The 13,138-nt window shown below is 39.4% G+C and overlaps 1 protein-coding gene across 2 annotated transcripts; it reads right to left on the reverse strand.

The window, feature by feature from the left end:
• Positions 1–3,863: 3,863 nt before the first annotated feature.
• Positions 3,864–13,107, reverse strand: mc1r (melanocortin 1 receptor). 2 transcript variants are annotated; one of them, XM_064311945.1, is made up of 3 exons: positions 10,008–13,107; positions 9,838–9,889; positions 3,864–5,591 (listed from the first exon to the last, which is right to left on the reverse strand). In XM_064311945.1, exon 3 carries the CDS (start codon positions 5,527–5,529, stop codon positions 4,549–4,551), a length of 981 nt encoding a protein of 326 aa, XP_064168015.1. In that variant the 5' UTR covers positions 5,530–5,591; positions 9,838–9,889; positions 10,008–13,107; the 3' UTR covers positions 3,864–4,548. The 2 variants fall into 2 exon arrangements, with proteins under 2 accessions (XP_064168015.1, XP_064168014.1); XM_064311944.1 differs by lacking the exons at positions 9,838–9,889; positions 10,008–13,107 and adding an exon at positions 5,912–6,974 and having other exon boundaries at positions 3,865–5,591.
• Positions 13,108–13,138: the final 31 nt, after the last annotated feature.

Here is a 13,138-nt window from a genome sequence, read left to right on the forward strand (position 1 = left end):
AATATTTCTGCACAAGCAGCTTTCAGAACACACAAAAACTGGGTGGATCAAAAAATATACTGAAACAATATTAAAATCACCAAAAAGTGACATAGACCTTTGAGTAATTAATTTATGCCCCTGGTTGTTTCCTTTGTCATCCAGGAGATGAAGACGACCCTGGACTTTGGATCTTAAAACTTATGATTGGCCACAACCTTTCCACAAACTGGAAAACACCAAAAATATGGAGATGGATTTGGTTGTAAATAACTTTAAAAACTGATACGATTCATTAGAGTGGTGTTTTCTGGGCCATGCAGAGTTCCATTTTTATTTGAACCAAACATGTTAATATGATGAAAGCGTACATCCTCACTCTTGTACCTCACCAGTCACAGCCAGGCTTTGTTATTGCCCCGCCTGAACAAATTGGGCAAGAAACAAGAAGGGTCCTCCCATGCTCCCTTAAAGCGAAGGAAGCTCGTATTAAATCCCCCGTGAAGGCCTTCAAAACAAAAACTGTTTGTTCATATCAAAGGCTTCGGTTGTTCTATTAATTCCAGGGACACGATCCTCCAAAAATATGTTTTCCTGCCCCGGGGGGCGGACGGGGGGGGGGGGGGGTGGTTTCGAGAGGCCACGTGAACGAGCGGGCAGCGCTTCCAGCGCTGATGGTGTGAGGTTGGGAGAGGATGGGTTCACATGGCCGACTGGCAACGCTTCCCATGCACTTGCACCGGGAACAGGGAAATGGGGCAGAGCGTCTTTTACACTGAAAAGATCATTACATTACAGGCATTTAGCTGACGCTCTTATCCAGAGCGACTTACACAACTTTTGTACATTGTGTCCATTTATACAGCTGGGTATATACTGAAGCAATTCAAGTTCAGTACCTTGCTCAAGGGTACAGTGGCAGTGTCCTACCCAGGCATCGAACCTATGACCTATTGGTTACAAGCATAGTTCCTTACCCACTGTGCTACACTGCCACATTACACATCACACACTACTGTGCACCTCTTGGCCGGGTCACCATACGAAAGTGCACATGAATACATAACATACACGCAAAATATATATTTTTGGGCATTTAGCTTATTTCTTCAAATGACGCATTCAAAGGAGCTTTATGCTGCAAATGTGCAGGCAGACTTGAGACGGGAAATTAATTTGGCTGAGCAGAGCTCCCAAATAGCCAAATCTGCCAAAAACTTGGGTCACTACATTCAATACTGTCTAATTGGTTATTATTTGTTTTTAATCACCAACTTCTGTTGGGGGAGCGCGAACCATTTGAACTTTTGAAGACTTAAGATGTTTCTTGATCATTACACTGTGTTAATGTGTTTACTGTTAGTTGCATAACCCAAAAGCACGTGGCTCTTGAGCGAAGCAGTCACCCTGAATGACCCGAAAAAATAATTTGATAAAGTACTTTCTCTCCATAATCAGGCTTGAATGTGTCCCTTTTTTCTTTCTTTTTTCAAATTTATAGAATCATATCAATGTACAACATAGCACATGTAGAAAACACAAACACAACTCAAAGACAACTCAAAACCTTGGGCAAAAAAGTCTGTCGTATCAAGCTTTGATTTAAATATAAGAATCCAAGATAGAGACACTTTGCAATAAGGTTCCATTAATTAACATGAGTTCATGCATTAGCTAATCTGAACAAAGAATGAACTAATCTATTAACATTTATTCATGTTAAATAACCCATTAGCAAAAATGGAATAGGAGCAACAGGTTGAGCAAGTACGTTTCTTAAGTGTAAATAAGGTGGTATTCAGGCAAGTGATATATTAGCAAACAATTTGTTCATGTCAGGAAATGGGGGAGAGTAGGGAAATTTTGTAATTGGCTCAATTCTGAAAACATCACTAGAGATAGACTAATCATTTTTTAAATACAAAAAACCTACATCCATTGGCTATGATTACACACCACAATGAAATTTCTGGGACATATCATTCAACAGTAACCTGACCGAAAGTACTGGGTGTGAAATATTACATTTAACCCCATGGTTGCGGTAAAAACTAATGTGACAAGGGGTACACCCAGCAGCCTTAACAGCTGTAAAAGTTAACACAAAGTAATGCAATTACATGCTATATCATACAAACAGTCTTTAATCTATTTTTTGATTACATTTGTATGTTTTTCATGGCCTACCTATATTGATGACAATATATCACAAGACTGACCATTATTCCTCGATTCCTGTCTAATGTTTCCTTTTTTTAAAAATCCAAACAGCTGTATCAGTCAATGTCACATGTCACCACGTCGCCTAAAGTTAAAATTGAGTTAAATATATTTACGAAAATCAGGTCTGAGTTGAACAAATCCAATCAATTGGTTAATCAGTAGTCTACTGACAACAGGCTGTTAATTACAATTTTTTTATTTCCAACATATCAAAAACCTCCCTGGGGATCCCTGTGAGTGGTTCCCTTTTTATTTTTAATTTTCTGCGAACAAATACAGACGACTGTTTGAGCTATCTATTCTGTTTGTGTGTCTCGTCTTTACATTTTGTTATCGTAGGCTATTTTGTGCATTGTATTGTATGTAGGTGCTTGTGAAATGTCACGATGGAGTCCATTAAATCTTAGGCCTACTATGTCCTGTCATATATTTCTCCCACTAACCAGTAGTAAATGTAGTAAATTTAAAGTTATGATATCATAAAGATATAAATAAATACATTTTAATGTCCACAAATGTTTTCTAAAATTAGGTCACCAATGATTAAAGTCAAGTTGTGCCAATCAGCCCGAACATGGGGTTGGTTGGCACACATTATGGGGTTGGTTGGTAAAATATTAAAATGCTACAGTTACAAAGAATGAAGCAACCAATAGAAACAATGTTTCAAATATTCAAATAAGAATGATAAAATATGATTATTCAATGGAATAAATATAAATATAATAAATATATAAAATGGATAATAAATATAACATAAAGGTGAAACCCGAGTTGATTTGCACAATTATTTTGGGGTTGCGCAAGCCACCCAATAGGCATGCAGTTAACAATGTGATAACGCATGCAGAATACATATGTTCAATACATGTTACCACATGAACTACATGCCTATACAAGGATTGGTAGGCAAAACCTCAAAATCACTGTTCCAAACACCCCCGCTCCAGGAGGGCTCTCAATAGAGACTGCCTTAGTCATCATAGTTTATAACTGGTGGCCGAGGATTGCATAGAAGCTGGATGAATCTGCTTTCCAAGCATTTATTCTCGGCACAGAGGCGACATTTACTCTGTATGTTGACAAACTTTATAGTGCCTAATTTCATCTTCTCGGTTTCTTTTTTCCTTGGGGCTTCTTTGGTCTTCTACTACTCCGGTTAGTTTATTACATCAACTGTAACTGGCTCAACCCATTTTATTTGCCGTGATAGATCCCTTATTACATTTCTGTTACATCCATTCTACCACTGCTTTACATCAGGCCGGCCAGTAGAGGATAGGATTCCCCTCTATAGCTGGATTCCTCCCAAGATTTCTAGGAAGAGTCTAGGAATTACATACATTTGGATTCTTTGACATACACACACAAGACAGTAGATAAAAAACATTTTCGGTTAAAAAATGTAGTTTTATATAGCCAAAACATACTTTTGGCAATATCTCCAGAAATATTTATTTAAATCTCCCGCCGTTCGTTGGACACAAAGAAAGTGTAATCCTGCGTGTTTAATCTGAAATATTTCCCCTTAGAAAGAATCCCCTTACACCTGTGTTTAATATACGCAGATAGATTGACTATAATTTCATAATTTTGCTGCAATCAGCTATTTTGTATCAAAGATGAATAATTTTCAGATTTGACTGAATACGACAATAATTGCCTCCATTTAATCAGATAATTGCTTTTTCCAGAAAAAGGAACGCAAATGGTATGCAAATCAGTAGAGATTGTACTAGAGGCATGTATTAACTATTTTAATCCTACAAAGTAATTCTGGATATGGGGATTAATTAGCAAAGGTTATAGGCCTACATTTCCTTGTTGCGATGGTTAATTTGTTTATACGATGCAATAAGGTTATCGCTTTTGTTCATATGGACACTTCTGCAGGAATAAAATATATAAAGCCCGGACTAGTTCAAGAACCCAACGTTCTATATATTGGTTGAAGAAATACATTTATTATACAGCAATAACATTCACATACATTGTAAATATCAAATCGAACTCAGCAAAAACAAAACGGCTAAATGAGCAATATACGGAAAATAACACAATTAATAGGATTTCATAACGTACTCTTTTGACCAGTTTTCTTTGTTCATAAATTCTAAGTTATGGTGACTTCCTCGCAGAAACATTTTGTTCACCAAAGTTTATCTTGTGTACCAGTCTCCAAATCACCAATTAATCTGTCGTTCAATTGTCATTTTGCCAGTAAGCTTATTCCAGTTTACGTTAGTCTTCTGGTAAAGGCAAAAATAATTGCTGGAACAGCATAATGCACCCTGCTGCAGCCAGGCGATATAGCTATAAAAATGTTTATCTTCGGATTGCCTTGCGTTAGAAGCACCAGGAACAGAGCACGAGCTCCTTCAATGTCTTGCGCAGCTCCTGACTCCTGTACGCGTAAATCAGAGGGTCTATGAGCGAGTTGCAGATGATCAAAATTAAAAACAAGTTGAAATGGCTAAAAAAGCAGGTGCAGTACGGACTTTTGGGACAGGTGAGGATGAGGATGAGATGGAGGAAGAAGGGACCCCAGCAGATGATGAAAACGCCGAGTAGAATGGTCAGAGTGATCGCTCCTTTCATGCTGGTGGCCTGGCGGCGGCTCTTGTTGAATGCGATTATGCGCCTGGAGTGGACGTGGGCAAGAACGAACATGTGCAGATAAAGGACTGCAGTGAAAACCAAAGTGATGCAGAAGAACGTCACGAGACATACGATAACGGCATTGTCCGTGTAGTAGACAATGAAAAGAGTGCTGGAGATGGTACTGGCCAGCCAAATAATCACAATGACGGTCACCGCTCGCTGGGTTGTCATGATGCTGTGGTAGCGTAATGCGTAAAAAATGGTGATGTAGCGATCAGCGGCGATGGTGCTAAGGAAGGACAGGGAAGACACCACCGAACTGCAGATCATGATGTCAATGACATTATCCAGGTGCTTCATCATATGCGGCGTGACAACCAGCAATCCGTGCTCTGTCAGCAACATGAACATCGTTTCCACCACGTTGCTGACGCTCACTAACATGTCAGAGACTGCCAGGCAACATATGAAATAGTACATTGGGGAATGCAGATTCCGGTTTTTGATGATTGCAAGCACAACTAAAATGTTCTCAACCAGGCTTATTAAACCCAACGTCAGAAAGACCTCGTGCGGGATTATAACTTGGGCGCATTCCGTAATGTTCTGGTCACCCAGGGAGACGTTGGTGATGTTATCCAAACTATACATCAAAGGATTGTGCTCCAGGTGTTTCATCATGAGATTATGATACGAGGTGTCATTCATGTCCTTATCTTTCAGCATGGAAAAGTGCGTTTTGACTATTTGGACCCTTCTTCACTTGATTTCCCGGCAATAGTTGTGCGCTGTAAAAACAATGAATCATAAATTAGTTTCGTATTTGCGCATCAAGAAAGGACACTGTAAAGCAAAAACTTCAACGGGGATTCTGAAGCAATAGTGAATGTAATGTAAAATAGTAAAATTCAAATTAAATATTTATCAAATACAATATTTGCCATTGCTAATGTACTTCTATATGATTCATTATCCGCACCACGTTTATCATTTTACACGCATTTTAAGAATAATAGGTGATAGTGCCGACTGAATCAAATGTAAACAGGATAAAGTTATCATTTTAATGTATGACTTCAATATAATGTTTTTTTTGGTTTTTTTTTACCTGCAAGGCGCAATTTTCAACTGGCACACGGGCACACGAGACAGTGGTAGTTCTTTTTCAAAAATATTCAAGACTTGACATAACGAGTCCTCCACGACTCTGCTGTCTCCTTTCAGATTATTTTCCTCAACCACTGACAAATTCTCCTGTGGCGTTTCAGTGCATTTGCTATAGACCCTTAGCGAATTCATGAACATACTTCAAATCAAAATCCGACCGCAGTGTCGCCTTCGGTTTTTCTGTGAGCCTCGAATAAAGTTGGTTTAGCTTCCATTAATCATTCGAGTACCGGTTTTTTGTTCATGAAGTTAAGATAACAATGTAATATTAAAATATTTCATTACGCAGAATCCAAATATGCAAATCGTAGCATCTTCAATTGAAACACACACGGATCAAAAGTGACACTCGTTGTTCTATAAAGGGTCGAAACCCATAACTCCTCCCATTAGCCATGCAAACGAAAAGGCAGACACGTGATTTGGACACTAGAATTTGCGCATCCCTTTGCCGCTACATTTGAAAAGAAAATTTTAGAAAATATTCTAAAAATATTTTATCTAAAAAATTCCTAAACAAGCCCTGTTATTCCAGTAGTAAGGGGACGTAAGTAATACATTTGATTACCATTAATCGATAGTTACTTCAGTTGCATGAGTATTTAGACTGTGCTCAGTAAAAAATAAAAATTACGCCTCATTCCGTCATTGCTTTCATCTATTAAGTCTCGTTTTGAGAATGCCAAAAGTGGTCTAATTTTTATTACTTCATATCTTAGTTTCGCAAAACAACAATTGTGTAAGCATAAACATGTATTTTGTCCTCCGTTATACTGTATAGGCGCTTTGTGTAATTGCAACTCAAAGTGCGGGTGGGTCAGTGTGTTCAATAGACCCCACAAGACTCCAGAAATGAGTACAAAAGCAGCAACTGTTTAGACTGAAAAACAAGCCACCAAATTAGCCTCAGATCAGGCCATTTATAGCAAGTGCAAGCAGGGAAGATAAGAGCTTTCTAAGATCCCCTATGATCTGACTGTTCCTGAGAAACATCCAATATTACTGACCACCTTCAGAGCAGGCTAATATCAATGCCGCACATACACACAACAACAACACCCACACCACCACACACACAAACCACACACACACACACACACACACAACACACACACACACCACACACACACACACACACACACACACACACACACACACACACACACACACACAAATATATATATATATATATATATATATATATATAAGCTGTTGCATGGCGACTTGGGAATTTTAATATACTTATTAACCATGTTGCAAACCAGGAGAACTCTAAAGCTGCTTGAAATATTAGATTTACAGCACAATATAGTTATCTATGCCCGTGTGAGCAGTCATCCATCCGGGATGAAATCCATGATCCATGCTTGATTAGCAACAATCACAGAAAAGTTACATTGTTCATTCTACACAAAATCATCTGAAAGGTAACAAAATTTGTATACAATTCTAGATTCATCCTGAAGCTGAATCAGTGGACAGCACCTGGGACTGTATCTCTGAATCAGTGGGTTTTCATAAACTGACCTGCAAATTTGATCAATTTAATGAAGCAATTTTAAGTTTATTTATCAAGTTTATTTGCATAATTCAGATTTTGGTTGTTAGTATTAATTGGGAGTATTAATACTGTTGATCCATCATTAATTCTGTGCTTTATACTTTGCAGAAAAGTCTGTACTTTCCTCTACTAATGATCTGTATGTCACCCTAGATAAAGGCATTTTTCAAATAAATACTAATGACAGCTATAAAAATAGTAATAATAAATAATAATAAACTTTATTTGTATAGCACTTTCCATACATGAAATGCTGCCTAAAGTGCAGATCGAAATTAAAAACATAGATAAATTAAGATAGTAATAAATCCAGAGATAGAGGCATTTAAGGTACATGAAAAGAGAACACATGTACTGTAGTGAGACGTACTACAAATTATTCAAGATTAATTCAACTCTGATGCTAGTACAAAAATATATCTTTTTTACGAAGCTCAGAGGACACCAATGTAAATGTGTGTTTGTGTGCTATTGACCTAGTGTAAACTTATACTGTGTAATCTGAAAATTTCACCCAGCCCAGTCTACAGCAGATATCGTGTAAGGGACGATAAAGAGAACTCTGTGCTTACAGATGGGTGTTCTGTCACAGCCTGGAACTTAATGTACCCTAAAGACATAATGCAAGACAGCAGTGATAAGGAAGCCAAACGGTACCTTATATGAGTAGAGCTGAATGAAGCATTCCATGTGCGAAGCTACACTATACAAGAGCACACACCTGCCCCAGATTAGCAGAGAACGGCATCAGAGGACCCAGTCCTCAGATGACAATCATTTAATTTATATTTTATTTATAAACCTAACTTTGTTTAGGTCTGTCCTATAGCAGCGAACAAACCTTATTTACCCACCAATTAGGCCACGATCTCTGTATAGTCCCATTCACAGTTTGCACAGTCTACAGCAACAGCAGTAACGTACAGAGCACCCTGTTCAGCCCTTCTGAAAACTGGTCACATACAGCCTTTTATTCACTCACAAGACCGCAAAAGACTAATAATATAGATTATTCTTTAATAATGTAAATTATAGGTTTACCTTACTTTTGCCTTTATTTTAAAATGATTTTGTACTGAACGGAAGAAGGGCATCTATGGAGACCTCAATCACTCAGCTTAAATATTATTTGTTGGATGATCACATTTCTCCAGTCACATGGTGTCCTAGCAGCGCTTCGCTTCATGGGATGACTAGTGGCAGGAAATGGAAGTGCTTCTACAAACTGCACCTCATCAGTAGTAGCACCGTTCCCAGAAACGTCCAGATTATATGCGATCACCGTAAACAAAAGAATACATCCCAATATGCCCCTCTAATAATATTACTTCCCTAAATGTAATCCCCCTCTAGAGAACAGACCAGTTGCTGGGCACAATAGTTGAAATTTGCTACGTCGAGATACAGAATTTGGAGTCTGTGCACATCCCTAATCAAACTCGTCTCAACCATCTTGTCCACTTGTAGACACGGCACTGAAACTGAAGCACCAGCAACAGAGAGCCGTGACGCAATACACACCCATCTCTTCCAAACAGCTCATTGCGTAAAACACACTGTTTTCAGAGAAAGCGGAGTGACCCCACGCTGTCTTACAAAACATCCCGCGACAGAGAGGACTTCTAAGATTCGTTATGGTCTCCTCTATCGGGCCCATCGAGGCGACGCCCCACATGAAAGCCCGCCGTGACGCAGTCTGTAGCTTTAGGTGAACTACGGAACAAGGCCTGTGTTTCAGCACCACGTATGACCGTGTCTGCCTCACTATTATGCTCATCATGTGGTTGTTCTGAAAGAAAACAGAAGGCTCTGCAGTGAAGACCATGAATTATTCAACTTTTCTTGCAGCTCCCAAAGTTATTACAGGAGTGAGCAGGGGCCCAGTGCACAATAACACACATTACACTTCAGAGGTTTAAATAGTTAAAAATAGCTATCAGAAGGATGGTAATTTTATGGGTTTAAATGTTTAATGGTCATAGTTTAAGCCCACTGTGACCACATTAGAGGGTTTTCCCAATACAAGTTTAGAAGAGGGTGTAATCGGCCATTTTAACAAGATCGGCAGTTCAGCTACCATAAAGAAAGCCATTACATTCGTTTTCATTCCCTGAAAGCTCCATTTCATTTTTGCTTAGGTATATCGGGTCAATTTACACACTTCCATCCGGCAGATGAGTCATGGCATTCCCTTTCACACTGCCAGGGTTAAGTGTGTCAACTTTCCATTCGTTTTTCTTTCTAAAATGGGAGATATACTTACAGTGCTGTGAAGGGTGTGTGTGTGTGCGCGTGTTATCCCTTACCTGGGGCATCACTTCCTATCCAAAGAAATGAAATCCTGACATACAGGCTGGTCTGCAGGGAGGGGGCATGCTAGAGAAAATGCACACGATAGTGTTACCAAATTGTTTTTGCACCAAACATGAACAACATCCATGTTCTTTTTCAACAAACATTTGTGCCCTGTAGTTACCTTCCAATTTGGCCCGTTTGTATGGTACGTGCATCCCAGGGCTGCAAGTTCCTCGGCCTGTTGGCGAGAGCGCAGATGACCATGTGACCTCCAGGGTGCCTCCTGCCAGTCGCCAACGCCTTTTACCTGCGCAGTCACTGCGCTGGACGCCTGCACTTGTTGCGCAGCTGGTGCAGGCAGACTGTACGTGCCAGCAGAGCCCGCAGCCCTGCACAATGAGATGGGGAGAACCCTGCCAACTGCTTGGCCAAACCGTGCTGTAACCACGAGGCACTGTTGGCCAGTTGGAACAGAAATGGTCCAGATTAGATTACAGACCATGTGACACATCACCAGTGAGAGCCAGTGCCTTAGGAGACCCTGCTGCCCAACAGCCTGTTATTTTTGTGAAAAACATTTCAAAGGGGCAGACCTCTGACAAGACCAGGCTGGTGATACAGTAGCCAATCAGAGCCCAACTAACATGTACCATCATCTCACAGCACAGTAAGCAAGCCATATATAAAAGCCATAAAATATAAATAGACATGAAAATATTTCTATAACAATTCAATACCATTCATAAGTGGAAAATATCTGCATTCCAATTCCAGAAAGTTACTCTTTTTCAAAATATTTCAATACACATTCCTGAAAAGAAGTCACATGCAAGTACCATGAAATAAAAATGGACTGTCTGTACTTTTGTCTCATATTCATCTCTTGATCTCAAATCAAAATGCCTTAAGTAAAAAACAAATTTCACTCTACTTTCCCCTGCATGTGAAAGCAAATATCGAAATATTTATACAATAGAACCATTGGACTACTATGAACTGCATTTTTAGACAGCTTCTTAAATTATTATCCTGAATCCAAATTTCCAACTTTCCTGCTTCTCATTTGGAAGCACCACCAACCATCATGTAGTAATTGCGCTGACTGTTTAGGAACAACTGAATCGATGTAAATCTGTTCAAATACATTTTTACATTTCTGCGCATCCATGATCACTTTGCAATACAATTTTCAAAGTTTAGGAGGGATTTTTGCAATACTTACACATAATATTTGTTTTGTAGGATCAATCCCAGAATATTAAAACAAATGGGGCAAGTGTACCTATTTTGCTCACAAATTTCATGTTATGTTTTTTTTAAACTTTCATTTGTAAACATTTCACATACATGATTAAGAAATATTACAAAATATGTTTGGGAATTCAGGACTGGGCTTAATAGGTACCGTCTATCTATATGAACAAATCAGACACACAACTGGGATGTACAATGTCCTTTCCATTTTTGCAGTTTTATAGAGAACAAACTTGCAGATCCAACGTTCATTTACATTTCATTTGAGCAGATTCAGATTATTCACACAGAAAATGATTAGGGATTCGCCTGGATCTTGTTATTTAACCAAGAGATAAGTTTCCGGTCATAAAATCGCAAGACTTAAAGGAATAGTTCATGGGCTGGTGCACGACTTTGATTGGCTCAGAGAGTTTCTGTGTGCCATTAAGGATATTTTAGAAATCTGCAGAAGTTTCTGATGACCAGACAGCTTTACAGTGGCATATATTTAGGATACAGGGGTTTGTGGTGTGAAGCAAGAAAATCTCTTCAAGCAACTTCCATGTAGCAGATACAGTGATTTCATGCTTCCAGAAGTTGTGCGTTTATACACTCAACTATTGTTTAAAAAAAATGATATACCCAACTATTATTCAAAAAACTATTATTCAAAAAATGTTTAATATTTTTTTTTGAACCATTTCCTATGCTGCATCAACCTGAGACCACTGTGTTCAAGGTAAGATGTTCTGGCAAACAAATACGAAGAATTCAGGATTTATGATCATAATAAATGCAATAGAATGAATACATTCCATGTACAGCCTCTCGAAACATAACACTGTTGTACAAGCTGCTGTGGAGGTCCTTAAAGCACACGCCCTTGCCTGAGACCACAAACCCCCAAATGCCCGATACCTGCCCCCGCACATCCAGCAAGCCATCAGAAACATCTCTCAAATACAGGAAATATCCTTCAACACACACACAAACTGGGCCAATGGAAAACATGCATGAAACCTGAATAATATCAACCAATCAAAACCCAGAATGCAAACCATCTCTTCAACAGTTTCACATCAGTACACAGAATTGGATTTGGGCAGCATGTACCGGCAATCTCACCTTATTACGCCCCTTTTCACACACTGCAATAAAAAAGCCTCTTTGAAAGTCAAGCTCTACAAAAAAAAAGTACTAATTACCATGATGTTTTTTTCAGATAAAATAAAGTCAAATAAAACTACACAATTTAGTTTTGGATTTAAAACTTTACAGCAAATATACTTTTAGAACTACAACAGATTTGTGGCTGAGGAAGATGTTTCCATCAGCAATATGATTTAATATCCAGAATAATTTTTGGCTTTTTATTCAACAAAAATAACTTAATCATCAAAGGGTCTGCAAGATCACATTATGAACTGTAAAGATTTGGGAATCTGAATTTGGGAATTCAATACTTTCCTTCAACAAGGCAGGAGTTTCATTCGCAAGTTTGCCTTGTAGTGTAGCGACCATTTGCTGGGGAGATGAGAACGTTTTCTTTTTTTTTTACACACAACGCTCCCCTTCAATACTTTAAACAAGCTAACGGGAGGAAAAGGGCTTTGCTGCTCCCTCTGGACACAAAGTGGCTGATCAGGGACTGAGCATGGCCAACCAGAGGACTCCACAGCAGCCGAGACTGCTGCAAGCCTGAGCAGCTGCTTAATGAGGACCTGGTGCAAAGCAACCGGTAATAAACGCATCGGGTTCAAAGCACAGGGTTTTCCCATGACCGTGCTTGTGTTGCCCCAAGTTATCAGCCAAGCCTTCCCCCCCTCCTCCTCCTCCTCCCCTTCCTTCTTCCTCTCCTCCTCCCATCACTCAGTCCCACTCCTCTTCATCCCTCTTCCTCCTCCTCCCATCGGTCAGTCCCAATCCTCTTCATCCCTCTTCCTCCTCCTCCTCCTCCTCCCATCGGTCAGTCCCACTCCTCTTTGTCCCTCCTCCTCCCCCTCTGCCTCCTCCTCCTCCCATCACTCAGTCCCTCACTCCTCTTTGTCCTCCTCCTCCCCCTCCCTCTCCTCCCAT

The sequence above is a fragment of the Anguilla rostrata genome, chromosome 16 (genome assembly GCF_018555375.3).
Source record: "Anguilla rostrata isolate EN2019 chromosome 16, ASM1855537v3, whole genome shotgun sequence".
Classification (NCBI taxonomy): Eukaryota; Metazoa; Chordata; class Actinopteri; order Anguilliformes; family Anguillidae; genus Anguilla; species Anguilla rostrata.